Source organism: Cariama cristata, unplaced genomic scaffold, assembly GCF_000690535.1.
Source record: "Cariama cristata isolate BGI_N322 unplaced genomic scaffold, ASM69053v1 scaffold40491, whole genome shotgun sequence".
NCBI classification, from domain to species: Eukaryota; Metazoa; Chordata; class Aves; order Cariamiformes; family Cariamidae; genus Cariama; species Cariama cristata.
The window spans coordinates 1-21030 of record NW_009599414.1 but is presented as its reverse complement, the minus strand read 5'-3'; the positions used below and the strand labels follow the sequence as shown (position 1 = coordinate 21030).

General features: G+C 43.6%; 1 protein-coding gene across 1 annotated transcript; it reads right to left on the bottom strand.

The window, feature by feature from the left end:
• Nucleotides 1-9292: 9292 nt before the first annotated feature.
• On the bottom strand, nucleotides 9293-20357 carry MTMR9 (myotubularin related protein 9; the record flags this gene model as incomplete). Its single annotated transcript, XM_009709670.1, has 7 exons — nucleotides 9293-9667; nucleotides 10403-10554; nucleotides 12657-12877; nucleotides 13459-13600; nucleotides 16145-16306; nucleotides 17966-18183; nucleotides 20184-20357. Coding segments are annotated over 7 exons (1233 nt in total), but the record flags the coding sequence as incomplete, so codon positions are not given.
• Nucleotides 20358-21030: the final 673 nt, after the last annotated feature.

Here is a 21030-nt window from a genome sequence, read left to right as displayed (position 1 = left end):
GCCAGTCTGAAGTTCAGAAACATGCTAACAGAGGAATATTGGAAATGCAATTAAAAGAGCCAAGGGGAAAAGAGTAGAACATGTTCCAACAAGCTCCTCTGCCTTTTAAGGCTGTGATGACAGGAAAGGGAAAATCAGCTCTGGGCTGGGTATTGAGGCAACATTCTTGTCAGAAAGAAATCCAGGGAGCTGAAAAAAGGGAGAGAGGACAAGGAAAGGCTGATTTTAACTCCGGTAGGGAGACAGCTTGACCCTCACAGCACAGCACAGCACCCTGTCTTCCTCACTCATGCAGGAGGTGCCATCCTGTAACAGCAGCTGAGTTACAGATTTAAGGATGCTCCTAATTTGGAGAGCAATATATGCAGCCAGCCCCTAAGGGATCTGATTCTTCAGTAGTTAATCCTATTTCTTTTCTTCTCCCTTCAAACAGTTCCAAAACAGCAACAGTTTTAACACGGTGTCACTCATGTATAACGCAAGCCCAAGCAATGGCAGTGTACAGACCATTCCCTTCTTCTCGGAGGGGCAGATTATTAAAACACAATAGACTTGCAAACTCCGGAGAATCTTTTGTACAGTGTATAGTGAGGCATTCCTTCAAGCTGGTACTTGTGTGTAGCGCTGCCAAAGGGCCAGGGTGGGGACCAGGGTTGCTGGGAATGACTTCTGCTGTTGGGAATCTCCATCAGCAGACAAGAACCATCCATCATCTCATAGGCAGCACAGTGCCAAGGAGCTGATGGATCCAAGAATGCTCTTGTCACTCTCGTCACTCTACCCCATGGCCGCCTTCATCTCCTTTTCCATGTAGCATCCAGGAGTGCTCATCTTGCTCAAAGTTTTCTGCAAGAGCCTCCTGCACCTGCTCCTACTCACAGGGTTTTGTGATCTCACCCTGCTCCCACTCTGCCCACTTGCTGAATTTGCACACCTTCCTTGCAACCCGCTGTGCTTGGATAGCTGAGCGAAAGGAGCTCTTCCCGGCCTTTCAGGGCACCTGGAGACACAGCAGAGCTCCTGCCATGGAGATGTGCTAGCCCCTTGGATCGCTGCTCTGCACAGTACAAGGCTGATGTCCACAGAATACGGTATTTCTGTAGACCAGCTGGTTTAGTCCTGTTGATAATCGTGCAGATGCATGGCTTTCTGTAAGGTTAGTAGAGAGCAAGGATTGAGGTACGCCCTCTCTTCTCCCCTTGTAGCTCCACCTGGGCTTCACTACATGCTTGACAGCTCGAACCTGGTTTAGTGCCTAGAGCTTTGATCAAAGCTGTACAATAGCTGAGCAGTCTCTGTCCCAAACAGTAAACACACAAGAAGCACATGAGAACAGGGAATTTTGCCTGGACTCACTCAGAAAGTGCACTTCTTTGGCCAAGACTGATGCAGATGAAGTAACTCACTGGAGATGACACCAGCAATGTGTGGCAGTGGCAGGACCAGGACTTTGGTCTCCCAAATGCCAGTCCAATGCCTAAAAAAAAAAAAAAAAAATAATAAAAAATGGATCATCCTTCCACTCTACATGAGGATCCAGTTGCAGTGACAGAGACTTAGATGCCAGCTCATTAAGCCACACCAGTTTTCACCTTACAAATCTTTCCTGTGACTTAATTGCTAAAAGCATCATTGCAATGTTAAACACCACAGATGCTGACTCAGGCTGCAGGGCTTTTCCCTTTTGGCTGGGTTACTTATCCTTACCAGTTTCTCCAATCCAATATGCCACGTGGAATCACAAACAGCTGGACCAGCACAAGTGAGGAGGAAAAAGAGGTGGAGGAGAACAGCAGCATTTTAATTCAGCATTGCCAAAGCCTTCCCCATTGTGAAATGACAGCCTTGCCAACTGCTGGCAATGCAGGCAAAATACTTCATGTATTTGATGTTGCGCAAGTGTCCCTTAAGGATCTGTGGAAGAAAACCTTTTTCCCAGCAAGGCACAGCTTTTTTTTTTTTTTCCCCCCTCCCAAACCTAGGCAAATGTAGAAACCAGAGCCCTGTACCTACCCTGCTGTAGTCCAAACGTCTTTGTTCTCCCTGAAATAACAGATTCAATAACGAATGGAGAGAATCCTCTTCACTTTAGCAGCAATGTCATCAAATCTTCAGGGAAAAGAGGTTCAGGTCAAATGTAGGTCTCAGTCTAGTGCACCAAGCACTGTGCTTTCTCAAAGCTGTTCCTACACCACATGTAACCCACTGGTTAACACAAGGCTCAGGACTCCACGACCACGTAGGATGTGGCCGTGGCAGCTTAGATGCTCCAAGCACCACAAGAAATGGCAGCTGATGAGATGAAGCAGTGTACAGAAAAGGCAAGCAGTTCTCTGCTCCAAAAAAATACTAACTCTGAAACAATCCTTATTCCTGCCAGAAAGTTTTTGACAAGAAAGTTTTTATTTCATACCATCAAGGAATTACAAGCCAAAAGGAAATCACTAAAACAGAAAATATCCTGTAGAAATGTTGCACTTACCTTGCTGGGGCATCACAACAAAGTTTTTTTAATGTCAGGAATGAGACACTGGGAAGCAAATTTCCCATATCTCTTGTACCTTTGAATTAGCCACTTGCCAAAAGGACGAGAGCCTTTTTCCTCCACGCAGTCATCACAGGCTACACCCTTCACCCCTGAAACCATTACCCCGTATGGTACCAGTACTGATTGGGATTAGCGCAGCCAGTACAGTGCAAACCCTGGATCGGCATCTTCCCAACATGCATCCCCTGGACACTAGACTATCCACCTCCTGTACGTATTCCTTGTGTGAAGATTTACATCCTAGACACAGATACCAAGCTCAGACTATCAGAACCATTTCAAAAAAGGCCATCCCAGCTATGTGAAGGGGCTGCCTGACAAAGCAGGTGCTAGAAACTCCTGGAGCTGAAGGTGGCTGGGGAGATAGCCTCTGGCAAGCTCTAAGACTAGGGACTCTAACTACATCTTCTTTTAAATCAGTGTAAATGATCCAGTCCACTAGCTTTTGCTTTACACTTCGGGAAGTAATGAATCAGCTTTTAGCTACTCAGATTAAGTACTCAAAGTTACACAGCATTGGGGTGCAGCAATCAGCCCCCCAAACAAATAAGCAACGTGCCCTATATGTTTCATCCTATAGTTCAAAGGGAATATTGCTGTTGGCACTGTCGTACAGCTATGAACCAAATCGATCCTCTATATACAGTAACAGTTCCTGTAAACTCTTACAACCTAACTGTAAATGCTGTAAAAAAAGCTGGTTTTAGTAACTACACTCAGTGTCTTTAAGACTGATCTAACATGCGTTTTACCACAGTAAGTCAGAGAGTCCATTTAATAGACATTTTGTTCTTATGGCATCCCTGATTTGCAGACCTACAGCCCTCCCACACACGGCACAGCAACATTAAAGCCTTCAGCATTGAGAGCTGAGTGCCTTTACCTGCACAGCCATGACCCACGGTGCTTAAGACTGGCTAAAAGGTAAATGGCAGTACAAAGAAGAGCTAGCTTCAACTCATTTTGTGTCAACAAGCACAGAAGTACATTTTCCCTAAAAGGCAGCAGGAGCAAACACTGAATTTATGCGACCAACCTGGTGAATTCCCATAGGAGTTCAACAGCAGCTTTGTGCCTTTTTTCCGTGATTATTTTATCCCAAGCAAAAGTTTTACTCACTAGATTAGCAACCAAAAATTGTCCAAGACCCCCAATATTTATATGAGAAACAGGTTTTCTTTTCTGTGTAGTGGCTGGGTTGTCTGCCAGTATTTTAAGATACTGAGGGAGCAGATATTGAGCTTTAAGAGCAAACCCTCCATTAGCGTGATCTGCAGGATCAGATAAAGCCAGCTACAGCCACCAGCAAGGCTCTTGCAACAGAACATCAAAGCATCATCATCTCTGGCTCTGAAAGACAAATGCCACAGGCTTGTCCTGACATTTACACAGCAGGAGAAACTCTGAGCCACTCAACACAGTCCAGCATCCTTGAGTTACATTTAATGCACAATAGCAGTTCCTCCTCCTCATTTTCTTGCACTGCTTGGGGGAAAAACTGGCAGCATGGAAGAGAGCCCTACAACGGCTTTAAACAAAAGCACTTGGGTTTTCAAACAAAGAAATGCCAAATAGCCTCAATCTGCTGAGCTTTAGCTTCCTGAAGATCTACTTGTGCCGCAGCATGTACATGATATTGGGATTTGGATGCTGCACAGTCACCGCCAGCCAGAGGAACCCAACATTTAATGAGGTGAGCTCATGGACATCCCATCTGCAGAGGTTAACTGGTTTCCCTGCCAGGCTGCTTCTCATGATGCTTGTAGGAATTTAACCGCCTTCGTGTTCCCTACCCTGCAAAGCCTCATCAAAGTTGGTGAACAGGTTAGAAAGGGGCGAGATGGGACAGATCCAGTGTCTTAAGAAAGGGAGGCTTGGAAAGCCAGGCTAGACTTGAAAGAGTCACAAACCAGGCACCAAGCAGAGTCTGCCTCCATCTTCTCCACACCCTCCCATCAGGTGTTTCTAAGCATTGAATCAAAACATTGTGTTTTACATGCAGATAATGTGGGCTACAGAAACCCATCACAGCTGCCCTGAACAGCCTTGTTGCATAGTACAAGCTCTTTAAAAGCTTCGTGTTTTCATGAGTGGCATCTCAACTGTAGTTTGAATCCAACACATGGCTTTATATCCTTTTAAATATTCCAGAGCCTTCATGTATTTGGTTTCAAACTGTTGCGCTAATGATGCCTTCTTACCCATGCTCAAACGAAAACCTAAGAAGGCAAGTTATATAAAAAGAAATTTCAACATCTAATCAGATTGTTATTTTCTCCCCTCCCCTCCAAAAAGCAAGCTTAAACCAAATCAGGCTGCCTGACTATAGCTAAAAATATTTTAAAATAGATTCACTCTGTCTCAGCTGGGACTTCTGCAAACATTTTGCACAAATAGGGACGAAATATCCATCTTTTCACATCAAAACCTTCAGCACCCTTCACTGTGTCATCACACAGGACTGCACAAGCTGCAGGGCAGCACACCCACCCAGAATCTCCATCTGCTGAAATGCCAAAAGCCACAAAAATTCTTCACCTTCCAGAGGAGTTGCAGAGACCACGAATGATGCCGCAGGGAAACAGACAGCCCAGTGGTTCGCAGCCTACTTACCCACCAGCCAGGAGTGATCCAGGAGTTTCCATGGATCACAGCCTGTTTCCCCACGAGCTGTTTGTCCTTTTTTTGCTCCTTCCCCTGGCGAGTACACCAAAGTACCCCACCTCCCTTAAAAAACAATAGGTAACTGTGACCCCAGGTCTACTGATGGACTTCTTGCAAGGTTTTGCTTCAGTCCGAACCACTCTCCCTTTGAAAACATCTCCCTTCCTTCCTTTAGAGTTCAATACAAGCATAAAATCTTAGCTGAATTGTTGGTCCCTTATGTGCAGAGCTGCTGTCAAAGGACCAAAACCATGGGAGCAGAGCTCTGCAAGCCATGCACAGATTCAGGGTCTCAACCTTCTCCTTTCCATGCAGCCCTGCGGCACAAACCCTTCTTCTACCATCACAGCGCGTGTTCAGCTGTAAAAGAAAACACGCATGAGCTGAAAAGAATCAAAGTTTCAGGCAAGAGCTTACATCCAAGTCACACACACACATCCTTCCAACGGAAAGTGAAGGCAGTACTAATAAAGAAGATTCAGCACTGTAATTTAAGAACTTTTTAGAGTCTTCAACATTTTAATTTGAACAGACATTTCTATGTTCTCACCATATCTACAGCAAAGTTTACAGCCACTTTGTATCTGTTTTTCTCCCCCAAATGGCTAAGCAATTTGAGCCATGATAGTTCTCAGATTTTTTTTGGTTTTTTTGCAATATATTCAACACCACAGCAGCTGGGATTCTGTACACATATAGCATACATCTATAACAATAGCACACAACTCCCAGCCCTGTTACTTATTCTATTTTTAAAAAATCAAGACCGATGCAGCAGCCAAGTCCAATTAGCAAGTCCAGATGTTTGGACAGAAGTGCACTCATCACTTAAATTTGTACTAGTTAACAGATACATAGCACACATCACACAGTGCTCTTCAATGCCACAGAGTTACAAAAAAAAGGGAGTGCTAGTATAGACATTTTCCCCTCATACAGGAACCTGTATATGATAGCACTTTCCAAGGCTTTAGCAAAGCATACATTAGACGCCAATACACTGTACAGTGCAATTTAAGTTATATCATATGCAACATGGACAATAGTGCACTTAAAACTGGTCGCCACATTCAAGAGTTAGATCAATACAATCAAAAGATTGAAGGTACATATTCCCTTATGAAAACTGTGCAAGTTAGTTCCTTTTCCCTTTTCTTTCTTTTTTTTTTTTTTTTTTGGTAAACGGCAGAGTGTCCACATTGATTGACCCCAGAATTTGGGGAAGGGGGCCCTCAGTGTCCAGCTCGTTACACAAATAGCTATGTGCAAAAGAGCAGAAGCAGGGCTGTCAGCAAGAGCGCAAGGCAGTGTCAGACTGAAGAGCCAGAGCTGGGCACTTCCACAGCTCAGGAAGGGGCAGGTAACCTGCAAACAGGGGCAGAGTCCAGCAGGCATCCCCCTCTAAGAAGCAGCAAGCCCATCACCAATATTAAATATGTGAATAAAGATGGTGGACAGGCAGGTAAGCAAAGAACTGGAGTGCTCTGCTGTGTATTACACCAGTAGCTACCAGGCTGGAGCCTGGGAATGGAAAGGTTAAAAGACAATGTGCAAGCAGCCTGACCCAAGAGGTCTGTGAACTGCCTTCTCCCGAGAGGGCCTGCAAGGGTCCACACATCTTGTCTCAACTCCATCAGGTGCAATACCTTGCAGGACTGCTCCAGGTAACATCTCACAAAGGTGATTATTTGCAGGTTAACTGAAGCCTCCAGCTCCTGCTGTTTGCAGTGCCTACAGGGTGATGCGTGGCAGAGGAATCATGAAAGAAACTGCTGTGGCTGCTCAGAACGACCCCAGCATTTTCACGTGAAGGCTGCGACCCACACTACCACTAAGTCAAGGCAAGCACACAGCACTTGGGTGTGGATTCAGTCCTGATACACAAGTCGAGGATGAAATGCCAGCTTAGAGCAAATTTTCTGCCTTTTGTTAGCTGTCACAGCTGGTTACCCAATTTCCTCAGATGCTTGCAGTTTGCATGAGAAACTAGAGCAGCCAGGCAATTAGATCAAAAAAAACCCCTCTTTGCTTCTCTATTATTTAGCTCAATATATAATTACTATGTTAGGAAATTGCATAACCTTTAAGCGTGTTTTATGTATAGTCTATTATGGGGAAAATAGTGCCTTCTGAATTCTTCCCATCTGGCTAGTGATAATGTATTTCAGATGTACAGGAACAGCAGAAATTCTGAATTGGATAGGGATACAACCATCCAAGCAGGTGCAGATCCCACAGACGTGATTTTAAAGGGCAAGCAATAATTTTAAGGGCTTACATTTGCAATATACACAGAAGGCAGCTCCAGAAGCCAGCATTTGTAGGTGGGAGGAAGGCATGGCCAATTCGTGCCTCCTCTGTTACGCAGTACAGATCACCAGCCACCCCGAGAAGCATTCCCTACGTCAGACTTGATTTAGTGAACAAGACTGTCTCTCGCCAAACCTAAAAAGAAATTGGTATTACAGGTAGGGGGAATTACTCTTCTGCCTTAAGTGAACAATGGTTTAAAAGGGATCTTTTCATTTTTTTAAGCCAGATGACTTTAGGACTAAGTTTAGGTTAGTCAAGAAGAAAATAATTAAGGAAATAAGGACTGAAGCAAAAGGCGTTAAGGTAGCACATAATTACAATCACGTAATTTTATATAGCTTCCTTGGTTATAGAACTTTTCTTAGAATATATTCAGTGGTTACATGATTTTTTGCAGAAGATTACTCTCCAGATACTTCTATGACAACTAAAGATCCCGCATTTTCACATATATCTATGTGAAGTGGCTTTTAAATAGAGGCAGCTTCATTCCGAAACAGCATAAATTGTCACAGAAGCTCACAGTTTCTAAAGAGATCAACACTGACCTAACGCAGCTCCATTCATTTCAGTAGAAACGGCTAACAGCAAGCGCCTTTTAAGATAATCCCAGCCACATGCGCTGTTGTTAATTCAAGTCTTCTCAGTCATGTACAGCTACCAATGGAATCAAGCTGAACAAATGCCTAGGTGAGTTAATACTTCAGACCCACTCTTGTCTGTGTTTTTAAAGGAGAAAAAAAAATCTCTAGCAAAAACGTTGATTTTATAAAAGTAGATTGCAGTCACAGAAACACAAAGATCAGCTACAAAATACAAAGTTACTTGGAAAAAAGCTTATCCCTAAAGTCTTTAAGCAGTTTTAGCAGCTACAAATGATCTAAACTATTAGCACTTTTGTAGTGTGACGGCCTCTTAATCTGCAGCAGCTACCTGATATGTTAGATCACCTTAACTTCCAACTTCTGCTTTTGATGTTTCACAAAACGCATAGTAAGTGCATAAGAGGAAAAAGCACACCAGGTGGAGCAAAACTGTTTTGTTGAGCTGTAGATTAAGTGCTGCTCTTGCACCCTAGCAATGCTGTGAACCCGTTCAAGTGCACAAAACCAGCCAGTGCAGTTCCAAGTTTCAAGAGGGCAGCTCAACTCTAGTTAAAAGGACAGCTCTGAGCCACTGTTTTGTGAGTGAACACCTCCGCCAACTACTTAACCTTTTTGTTTTCCAGGTAGAATAAAAAAGTTTGTTATTCCTTAGGAGATACTTGTCCACGAGGGACAATCCCACCTGAAGGTCATGGCTTAAACATTAGCAGCAGAATCCCTACTACAGTTCTGTATTGCACTGAAATTTCATGCTCTGGTTTGGTATTCCACTTACTGCTCCCAAGCCAATGTTTAACACAAAAAACCCAACTGTTAGATGTGAAGGCTACTGAGAGTATCTTATAGACAGGTAGAACCTGTTCAGATTATACCATTTTCTAAGTTTTTCTAGGAAACTAAAGAACTGAGCTGCCTTATGCTTGGAGAGAAAAGGTGCTTTCAGACAAAATGCCTTTACCTATCTATACATAACTTTGTATTTTAATCCTGCCGAGTGTTTAGAAAGTTCAACAAAACCAGAAAAAGTCCAAAATAAAATTTGAAATATCCTGTCTCTTGGCCCATCCTAGTCATCCATACAGTTGGGTGGAGGTAAGAGTTCCAGCTTCTGCTGACACTGTACACAATTTCGAGACAGAAAAGCTGCCAAGAGAGGACACGATGCCCAGATGTGTATGTCTTCTGTAAACAAACAAACAAAAAAATCCCTCCCAAAAAGCAGGGAGGTACATAGTGTGAAGTGAAGGTTTCGGCAGTGGGAGGACTGAGGGTCAGCTGTACCCAGAGGGCTCTGCAATACATGCAATTTCCATGTTTAGTCTTTAATGTAAAGGGGACTGCAAAGGAAGGACCTGAAGCAAAACCCTGCCAGCTCACAGGTTCTCCTGCATTCTATCATCTGTTTCCATCTCTGCTAGCTGCCTCCTCAATGCATTAACCTTTGCCTGAAGTTCCTTGTTGTATTTTATAATGTTGATCATTTCTTCATGGGCTTCATCTAGGAACTTGGAAGGCCTGTTCCACCGAAGAAAGACACCTGAAAGCCCAGAGACAGCACAAGTCAGAAGGGTTTCTTGTTACAAGGAGGAAACAGTATTCATATTCCATCAGCTCTCAAGTAATATGTGTTCAGTTTACACATTTTTTTCCTTACCCTCCCCCCTAAATAGCATTTAGAAATACTGACCCTCCTCTCCAAGTTCAACCATTCTATTAAACAAGGCTAATAAAGAAAAAATGAGGGGTTTTCATTCCTTTTTTTCTCATATACTGATCAGATCAACCTATATTCAGTCTCCACCCTGCCATGACAGCCTGCTTGCTTCACACTGTAATTAACTCTTCAGCATACATAGGATGGAGAAAGTTTCTGCAGCAGGGAACCTACTGCACACAGATCATCCTGGCCAACAGAGTCAGGAATGGAGAAAGGGAAGTCTTGGTTGATACAGAACAAAAGCCTGGGGCCTGCAGAATATCTATATATTAGGCTATAGCACTGCAGAAATACTGTGCCAAGAAGTTAAATGGTACTAGTAAGGCTCCCTGGCAAAGAGTAGCATGCCACCAAACCTTAGAAGGAGAAAGCATTATGCCTCTGGGGACGGCACATGGCAAAAATATTTTGGAACACTTTTCAAAGGGAGTGAGATCACCATCAGCTGAGACAGACTAAGCATGGCGCAGAGATAACAGCAGCAAACACTTAAGAAACTTTACACTAACCACAAAATATATATTGCCTGTAGGAGAAAAAGCAAGCCTGCCTTACCTTCCCAGAGCTGCAGGCTCTGTGGGGCAACAGAAGGCCAGATGACAAGGCTGTTGGCCTCAAAAAGAGGATTCTGGAATTTGCTCAGCTCTTCAGACCTGTTCACCCAGGACCACAGGGACATAGTCTTTTGCAGCAGCTTCAGTTTAGCCCTAACAAACCCATAGGAACAAGTTAGCTTTCACTTTTATACTCTAACGGTTCCTTTTGTCAGAACCCCACAGACTAGAAGGCCAGAAGCTTTCCCATGTGCTGCTAGCCCAGCCAATTCAGGCTAATCCCTTCAATACCTCTCACCAACATGGCACAGGATGTAAACTTAAAGCATTTTATTCAACCTGGCTGATTACAATTCGTTTTGAAGAAAAGATGGAGAAATAACATTTACAAGTTGGGTGGAAGTTAGCTGCTTTCTGTCCAGATGAAGAATCTGTCACCTCCCCGAAGTCATTTAACTGCCAGGTTTTGAAAGGGATTGAACTCCTGTGTTAAGATAGAGCTGGGAGGTGTGCAATGAAGGATCCTAGTGCAAGCCTCAGAAAGCATTAAAGCAGTGTTACTGCTGGAATTGGGCAACGGACACGTCCGATTAGGTCCCTTTGGTGGCAGGAAGCATCAGAGCAGACAGAAAGCAATGCTCTTTTCCCGGGTCAAACCCACCTCCAGGAGTTACAAAGGGGTCTTTATTCCTTAGATTCTGGCAAACCTCATTCTGCTTGCACTAGCAAATTGAACTGCCACCCAGGCAGGAGATTCACCATCCCTGTGAATGCTTCGGACAGCACAAGCTTAACATCAGACTTCAAACATTTTCTGTGCTCACAGGCTGATTGTTCAGATGTGACAGGCAGGTTATTATGTGTAACATTCAATACTCTCTCAAATTTTGTCTTACTGGTTTCAAGTCTAACTTGGTTTTGTAGATGACCAGTTCAGCAGCCCTGCAGAAGACAGAAGAGTCTCTTCTAAGCAAAGGTTACTTTAAGGGCAGAGAGGTTTATAGGAAGCTTTAAATTGCCTTCCTTATCTGTAATATCAGTTCTATGTTTCCCTTCTATTCATTCAGTGGTCTTCAGTTAAGCAGGAGACCATCAGACACGGTCTTACTGGAGTCAGAAGTCTTGAGAATAGAACTGCCAAGTTCAAAACAGGAATCCAAACCTCTCTGGCAGCTGTCATCTGTCGTGGGAGGCTCCAGTCCTTCAGGGCTTCACCCTGTTTATTACTCCCAGCAGTCCTACTCAGGGCATGCCTAGAGCTGCCCCATGAGTACAGCACAGCATCTAACCCAAGCAAGGATTCAGAAACGAGGTGCTGGTCTGCTCAAGTACCTTAAATGCCACAAGCTTGTAAGCAAGCTCAATGCAGGCTTATGATTACCTGACAAGGCAGACTCCAGCAGAATGCAGTCCTGGCTGCTTCCTTTCAAAGTTGCACAAGCCTTCATCTGAGAGCACATGGCATTTGCTCAACACCTCAGCCAGTGCAGATTGCCAGTTCACACTTCAAGTCACAGGATAGGGCTGGAGGGATTTTTGGTCCTTCTATTGAAGTTATACTACTGCATGGCCAAAAAGACCTCAAACCTAATCGTGACGCTCACAGCCAAACAAGTAAAGCTTTTGCCAAGGTGTAACTGTGAGGCAGATCCTTCTGACAAAACATTTTCCATGGTTTCCACTTTCAACAGTTAATGGATGATGCAAAAAACCAAAACCTTCCTTTCCTGAGGGTGTCAGGACCACCATGCTACAGAGTCACATTCCTCCCTGACAGTTAAGGTAAGAACCAGACTTTCCAGCCTTGGATCTCTGACTGCCTTGACCTTCTCCTCCAGGCCTGCACGGACAAGTTTGCTTTCCACAGCTATGACTCACGTCATAGTTGAACTCCAGCTGTTTATTCTTTTATGGAAAGAGTTTCTGTGTAACAGACTACATAAACTGGTGATGGGTGGAGATTTTTCAAGGCTGCGCAGGGAACAGAAAAGACAGTCTAAGGTATTAGCTTGGACTTGGAGAAGATTCATCTAACTCCCTGACAATGCTGCAAATTTCTTCAGTCACACTGTCCTGCATGTAAGGGGAACAAACTCCCTGACATTGCATCACACTACAGAACTACAAGAGAAGTTCACCTGTGCTAAAGGAGACCACACAAGCACCCTCACCCTTTTTCAAACTGAGACCTCTTTTTTTTTTTTGTCAGATACAGCCCAATATTTAAAGGGTTGAAAGCAAGCATCCTCACCAACCTTTCATTTTCGTTGTTTCCCAGGAAAGTCCCAAACTGTGAAGCGTAAGCATGTTCAAAGAGCATAATGAGGAACTGTTCGTTGAATTCAAAAGAGCAAGGGAACTGACGAAGGATTTGCCACACACAGTCCAAAAAGAGGAGAAACACTGGGGCCTCCCATTTCTGCTTGCTATTTGAATAGGCTGATTGGGCACAGCGCTGCTGAAAAGGGTGACCAGCCTATACATAAGAATCAGAGAAAGCATCACACACGAAGTAATGGCATGTCAGTACATGTAGCAAAAAGACTTTAGAGCTAGTTCTGTCCATGCAACTATGCTATCACTACTCTTTTCTACAACCGTAACTTCATCAAGCATCCAGTAACAAACTGCTAGCAACCATGACCAACTTTGCTGCCTTTTTCAGGCTACGTAAATAGCCCTGTATTTGATCAGATAATTTTACCAAGAACAAACTGGTGTAGGTGCACCAAAGGACCGGCTGAGCATATTAGCTGCAAAAGTACAAAGAGCAAAACTAAGCTTTTGTGGTTTAGTCTGAACAGCGTTCTCTAAAGGGATGTTCACCCTGAGCACACAAAACAGGCAGTTCCCCAAAACCAAAAGACTACCATGAGAGGCAGAGGCCCCATGGAGTGCCAGAAGGACAAATGACTCAATGATGTTGCTCCTAGGACAAAGGCCATTCACACTAAGCAGGGCTGCAACAAGGCCCAACCTGTTTGCTGCCTCTTGGGCTCTTTCTCAATACAACTGTCACCGGAATAGATTGATGTTTTGTCCATGGGCATTTCTTACCTGCAGCCACTCCCTCACAACAAGAGATTCAAAGCCACGTATGGTCCTGCACCTTGGATCCAAGATAATCTGTGCCAGAGAAGTTACCTGGAGTGTTGAATCAGTTCCTTCAGTCCCATGAACTAACACTGATGCACCTTCCCTGTGAAAGAAAAAGGTGGAAAGGAATAAGAGAATGAGTCAGCAGAACATATCCCAATGGATGCCATTACATCCCATGGACAACAGTGTCACTACCTTGACAATACTGAGGTTTTGCTGGCTCTTTACCCCTTCTTCCCTCCCCACCCCACACAGAAGCATACCACCTTCTCCACCTGGACCCTCACCAACACTAACCAGAGCTCTGCATCACTTAAAGCTTAGTTTCTTGCTAAGCATTCTGGAAATCCAGACCCTTTGCCACACTGACGGAAGATGCACAGCAAGATCTCTTTTGTGGTTCTCAGTATTTTGAATTGGTACCCCTTTGAGTTATAGCATGGAAATGCATCTCAAAATTTGCTTGTGTCATTTATTGTTTTGCCAAGTACTCTGAAATCTTCCCATAAGCACTGCAATGAAGACATCATCCCCGCAGATGCTCTGCAAAACAATACTATGAGGTTCTTGATCAAACCTGGGCTTAATTGCATTTGGGCCTCAATTGGGGTTTACTGCAAGAAAAGTAAGCCAATAAACCAGTTCAGGAGAAAGAAAGAAAGAAAAGGCAGAGCTTAGCCTCCAGGAAGGCAGCAGAGTTAGTGTGCTGAGCAAGGAAGGTTGTCAAAGAGCCAAGCCCAAAGGCTCCTCACCCACCAGCCAGCACAAGTGAATCAGCAGAACAATGTGAGGAGCAGAGGGAGCTCAGGGAGTTTGGGGCAGGAAGGTTTTGCACGCTGCTAGGGGCCCACGTCACTCCCCAAAATCCAGTGGGGATTATCCAGGACAGCTCATTCCCTCCCCTCTTCTCCAACATAGGCTGTATTTGGATACAATATCAGAATCTCATCCATATGCTCCTGAAGGAGGGACTGGACAGTATTAAATAGCATTCATTCCCTTTACTGTTCCCAAACCTTGACCCTGTGTCCCACTTCTGCCAACATCCTTACGCCCAGAAAGGAAATTAAAGGCAGGTTGTATTTGTTTCTGTGCAAAGATTTAAGGTAAGCAGCAAAGCATGGGTAAGAAAGATAAATCTACCAAGCAAGTAACCCTGCAGATATTACTTGCTTTTGGAAGTGAAAAGCGTAAAAATCTATACCTTAAGCATTGCAACATCTTTGCCTATAGTCCTGTGTCTAAAACAAACCCAGTACCTTTACGGTATAGATAATTTTCAAATACTTTCTCTGCCCCCCCCGCTCCCTGAGGCAGCGGCAGACAAAGAGGTTGCTTAACAGCCAAGCACAACTGCAAAGGCTAAATGTGAGCATATGCACTCCTCAAAGAGAGGCACACCAGGATAACACTATTTTCACCTTTCATCTTTCAGGCTCCAGACTTTAAAGATGCCGCAAAATCTGTCCCAGCCATTCCCTCCCCATGGCCAATATAACTGAACCATCCTTGTCAGCTCAGCTGTGATCTCCAGGCTCTGAATGAGGCAGGCCAGGCACCAATGCTGAGCTGGCCTGCCATAGCTCCAGGTAAACAGAAAAAGCAAAGCTGAGGTTAAGAGTGATGAAATTGTCCACTGTCCCAACAAGGCAGGAGAGTTTCATCACCAATCTTTGTCATTATACACATGCGGGAAAGAATTACAGATAAAACTATTGATCAAGAGCAAACCTTTTCTGGCACAGTCAGTAACTAAACAGGCACGGTCAGTGCTTTTAAAAGCACAGCAGCTCACATTTTAATGCAGTAACATTATTTTACCAATAAGACTGCATTTCAGCCTACTTGTGTATCTGTGCAACACGTTCCCTAGCTGGTATGAAAAGCTAGGTTTTCCCTGAGTTTTGAGAAGGGCTATCCCTCAGAGCTGCAAAGAAATCACATTTAGAACCCTGCATTTGGTCTTACAAACACTGGCACCTGACAGCTAGCTTTTGCTCTCCAGACTGAGGTCTGAAGACAAGTTAGCCAAGTCAGCAGTATTTATTAAAAAAAAGTCAGGTTAAAAGAGGTCACAAGCACTTACAGGGATGAAAAGGATTGCTTAGATAGGCCTATGCGGATAAAAAATTCAAGAGGAAAAAGCACTGGACCAGTTCCTCCGTAAAACAAGGAAATGCCATTGTTTTAATCTCTAGAAGCAAGGTGGGGTGTTGCAAATTTTCAGCTGAATAAAAAGGACTTTAAAAAAAACCAAACAAACAAAACCCACAAACCCAAAACTCTGTGTTCTCACTTTACTAGGCTACCAAACAGCATTTCAGATGGGGACATTCTAACCTAAACCTTCAATAAAACTAACTAAATTAGATTGGTTGCATCAGACATAGGAATATACCTTAACTAAACGATCTAACACCTCCTCTTAGTCAAGATGTCCTCCCTCAGGCTTGTACTTCTAAAAATGCAAGCATGATTTACTGGAGGAACATTCCTCAACCATGATGAAACAGTACCTTGCATGGGTACAAGCGAGCCAGTTCACAGTGGCCAGTTACTAATACATCAAGTGGAAACAGAGATATTTAACAAGCAATCAGTAACGAGTGAATGAGAAACTCAAGGCTTTCTGAAAAAGCATTACCTATCAATACACTGAGCAGCTAGACAAGCTGCAGTTAGGATCTCCTTGATGTGAGTCAGCCAGTTGGAAGCTTCCAGTTTACTGAGCCAGCGGTCCATGTTGTGTGACTGGTCATTACAAGCTTCCACAAGTTTGATGAGGCTCTCCTGTAGAATATTAAACCTTTGGGGAAAAAGAAAATATTACTGAAAACATAAATAGTAACATAGCAACCAGGACAATATGCTTACAGAAATACACTGATCTCAGAATAAAGCACTACAATTTATATGCAGTTATTTCAAAAAGTATGACCCTATAGAAGTCATGTCTCCTCATTCAGCAAACCTACTTTCACTGGTAATGCCAAGCCATGGCTAACCACCAGCAGAATACCACTTTTTGGACATAAGTAGTCTCTTACCTTTCAAAACAAATTGCTTCATAAGGCATTGCAACAGTAGGGTCTTTTCCTTATCTCACCTGAACTCTGTGTGTGTTCAGCCATATCTTACACTTTCCACGTAAAACGTGTTTCAGTAATTTCACTCTCATTACCAAACACAAGTGTGACTGCAACCTGGCATGGACATTAGCAAATGTCAGCCAAGCGTCAAAGGCTGCACCTTCATTCTCTCTACTACAGCAGAAGATTTTGGGGAGTTTTAACCTGTAGAGCTGCAACAGAAAACTGAAAGCCATCCATCACAAGGACACAACTCCACTGTAACACAGACAATTTTAAACTAGACTCAACTTTTCAATGTAGAACCGCACTAAGATTAGTTTGGCTGATTTCTTAAGAATTTAAGAAAAACGGGACACACACACATTTTGGATCACTTCTGCATTTGTTACATTATGTCCTCAAGCCCCAAAAAGCTGGTATTCAGCATGCAGCTGACAAAACCAGATGCTTCTCTGGTCTTGTTCCACACTAGGACTTCCAGGGGCACCAAGCCACTCATGGTTCAAATGCCACTTAACGCTGATTCCAGCATGTGCTCAGGTCTAATAGAGGATGCAGCTAGCAGACTACATCTCAGAAAAGCTGACAAAGCCAAATAATAATAATAGCATGAGATACTCAGTCTTCACATATTATGGTTTATTCATTCCCTTCTATCTGATGCTTATGTCCACCTGTAAAATAATCAACATCAAATTTAAGTCCACATAAAATTTTTAGAAGCAAAACCAAATACTTCAAAGCAATGGCCAGAAAATTCCTTATATTAGTTCCTCAAGAGCTGGCCTGGACAGTGATGAGGGGAACAACTGCTTTCCAATAGCTCCAGTAACATTACTGCATGTCTGTGTAGAAGAATTCTCCCAAACTAAGGCCTAAGAGCAGTTGAACAAGGTCAGACTAAAAGTCTATTTAACTTAGTAACTTGTCTCCAAATGACCAAACAATATTAGATGTGCAGAGAAAAGTACTGGATAAGAGGAGTGTGACTGCCAAGGAACAAATCCTCACCTGCAGAAATTATCTGGCAAGGTACTTGCTCATTCCTGTGCATTACTGCAAAGGGGAACGCAGGAAGGCTGGAGTGCAGCTATAGATGGTCAGAGAAAGAGATGGCACAGGGAGATTGCCTGATGTCTGAAACCTGCAGCAGGTTGTTCAGAACAAGGAACCAAACACAGCTTTCCAAAGCCAAATACCTTTATCATCCACATATCCTGATTTTGCCAAAAAAGGAACGTGACCTTGTTGATGAGAACCAGGATACGTGGCCACTTCTTACACAAAAAAAATACTTGATGGAGCTAGCATGGCTCTGCCAACGCAACCCTACAAAGCCAAGCATGGAGGACAGCCTGTGTGATTTCACCCACCTCTCAATACATTTGTGAATCCTCCTCCACTGGGGATAGTGCACTTCTTGTTCAAAGCCCCCTCCTTTGGCCCTGGCCTGCTGGGCAACATTCAAGGACCTTGTATCAATGATGTAGCCACGCTTGCCAGGCCGTAGCGTTGCGTTAATAAGCCTCTCGTCTTCTTTACACCGTCTCCCATTCGTACCTGTAAGAGGCTGGCTACTTCGCATCATGACCTGGGAAGACAAATAACCATGAATTAGGCACTGGAAACAGAGAGACTTAAGACTGAACCCACTGATCACTTGAGCTCCAAGCCAATTTAAACTCACTATGCAAAGGACACTCCTTCACTAGAGGATTTCTCAGGGGTCTGTAAATGTTGACTGCAAACTGACGTATTAGATTGCTGGGTCTCAACGCCAGGCACGGAGAAAGGCTCTCTAGAGAACTGTGCTGCTGAAATTCACACAGGATGCTCCTGTTTTCCTTTACAACTCAGGTCATTGTAACAATGCTTATGGGAGTAAGATAGCTCAGCCTTAAAAAGCTTCCTCTATCAGTTCAGGGGTAAAATTCAAGTGGGGCCCTCCTGGACCTCCAGCTCTTCTCCATGGAGTTACACCAGCAACTGCAGCTCTCACCCCACTGTGCTTCCTACTTCCACCTGCTTCAAGTTTGATCCACCAGACCTGGACACAGACAAGCAAACGCCCTGGACCTGCACTGCCTGATGCACAGAAACGTCTCTCTGGTTCTTCCTACAGCTGCTGTTCTCCCTTGCCTTGAATCCTTCAGTTCTTTTAAGTGCAATCCCCTGCAGGGACTGAATTTATTTAAAAAAAACAAGCTGGAAATCCTCACATTGAGCAATCATTTGGCAGGCCACTTTCTAAATTGGACATCTTCTTAGAGGCTTTATCCCTTTAATTATTCCTGTAGTACCATCTTTGTGAGCCATTGAACTGGCTTCCTCCTGATGGCTCCTTTAGAAACCAACATTTTCAGGATTGTCATCTTTAAGGTCTCTTCCCAACTCTGCTTTTAAAACACTCAAGTCATTCATGTGTTAGAGATGCCTCTTAGGTACAGTTTTACCCAGTGGCTAGACTAATAAACCTTAAGTCCACAGATTTAGGAGCTGAGATTTCTCTTTAGTAAATGCTTTTCTATTTAGAAAGCATCCCAGCAGCCCAAATGGTAACTAAAATGTGAGGGGAGCCAGTCAGCAACCCCAGCTATGCTCGAGAACTGAGTCAGGAGAGCAACATGACAGACAGTGTTACTGTCACAAGTTCAAGCACTCCAAGCCAAATGCTATTATATTCCTCACAGTTGAAACATGCACAATCCAGAGAGATAATTGAACAAATCTTCCTTCAACGGTTTTCAGTTGAGCTGAGAAAAAGCAGAAAGCACAACTGTTCTGGAGTTGGCAGATAGCTGATTTTAAAGCAAAGCAAAAAAAACCCCAAAGGTACTACGAAGTCAGACTAGATGTCCTCTAATTCAGGGCTTATGAATCTTGGCAACAGGAGGTGAGAACACATTAGAGCATTTGACTCAGAAGCCTGGATCAAGTTGGATCTCGGACATCCCAACATCCTCAGAACTGGTTACATCAGCAAAAAAATACAAAGAACTATTTAACAATTTCATAAAGTGCATTTCTTAATTATAGCATATCAGTCACTCAGATTTTGGCTTGTCGGAAGGTGGTAAAGTCTGTGCAACAGCAAGAATTTGCTGCTCCCGAAACATGTTATACTGAGAGGCTCGGAGAACAGATTGTTCTGATCGCTCGTTCGACAGTTACAAAGCAGAAGTGGTGCTGGCTCCGGGCACACTTGTTGTCATCATGACTATTGTGAAGGAGAGGGCCCACCACCCAGAGACAGGACAACGTGGTTTCTGCCATCTTTTCAGCATGAAGCCTCCTGGCAGACAAAGCAAGTAAGGGTGCCAGCGGTGGCTTTACAAGTCTCATCTTGCTGTTACTGCTGTGAACAAGCTCATGCAACATACACTCCCAAGCAGATTAATAGCTATTTCTAGGACTGAGATTACTCATTCCATCACCCAGAAACAGTTTCATCGCATACACTTAGTAAATTGGAAAATAAAATGAGTGAACACCTCATGAACTGTATTAAGTCTAGAGCACAAGTTGTTATTTCATTAAGTGAACAGATTCACACACTTCCTTCAGGTACAACCATTACTCAATGCAGCTTACCATCCCGTTCTTCTTATGATAATAGCTGAGGACTGGGAAGCGACTGCCATGGCGAAACATGGCAACTTTCCGAAGCGCTTCATCATCAATGGATTTGGGGACAATGACAACTGGAGGGTAGGAGGGACAGACAGAGAATTCCTTGTTGATGCAGCTTAGACGCCATTCATCTGTCTGAAAAAGATCAGAACATATAGGCTTTGAGTCAGAAAATAGATTAGTACTGTTACAGCATAATATACTAGGGAAGAGGAATTTCCATGTTCAGGATAACACACACAGAGTAACATGGGCAATCTGTTCCATTTGCACCACAGATAAAAGCTGAGTTGTCACTACTGGCATAATCACTTTTGTTCATCCAGGAATCTGGACCCCCTGTAACAGCATAACTACACTAATCAGTCAGATCAAATCCAGCACCATATTTTCTCTCCAACAAAAACAGGACAAAAGAGACACTACTCAAGAACAAACAAGCCCGGCCACTCTCTGCAGTGCACTCCTCATCCCCTACCTCTTAGATGTTGTATTACAAATATTAGAAAGTATATCCCTGCCTAGTCCTTTTAGTATACATTTATAGGTCAGGTGACCAATTATTTTTTTCCTCACACCTCTTGATGCTGCCTGCAATCCTAATATCTTGTTGCAGCAGTTCCCAGAAGCTCATTACTCAGCACGCATATAAAGGTCATAAGCAACGGAAGAAATTATCAGGTGACTCTGGTTCTTGAGGCACAGGAATTGTGAAAAGTGGTTCCCTATCTGGTTTATCCACATCTTCAACAAAAAGCACAAAATAAGCCTACATGGTCAGAAATCATAGAATGGTTTGGGTTGGAAG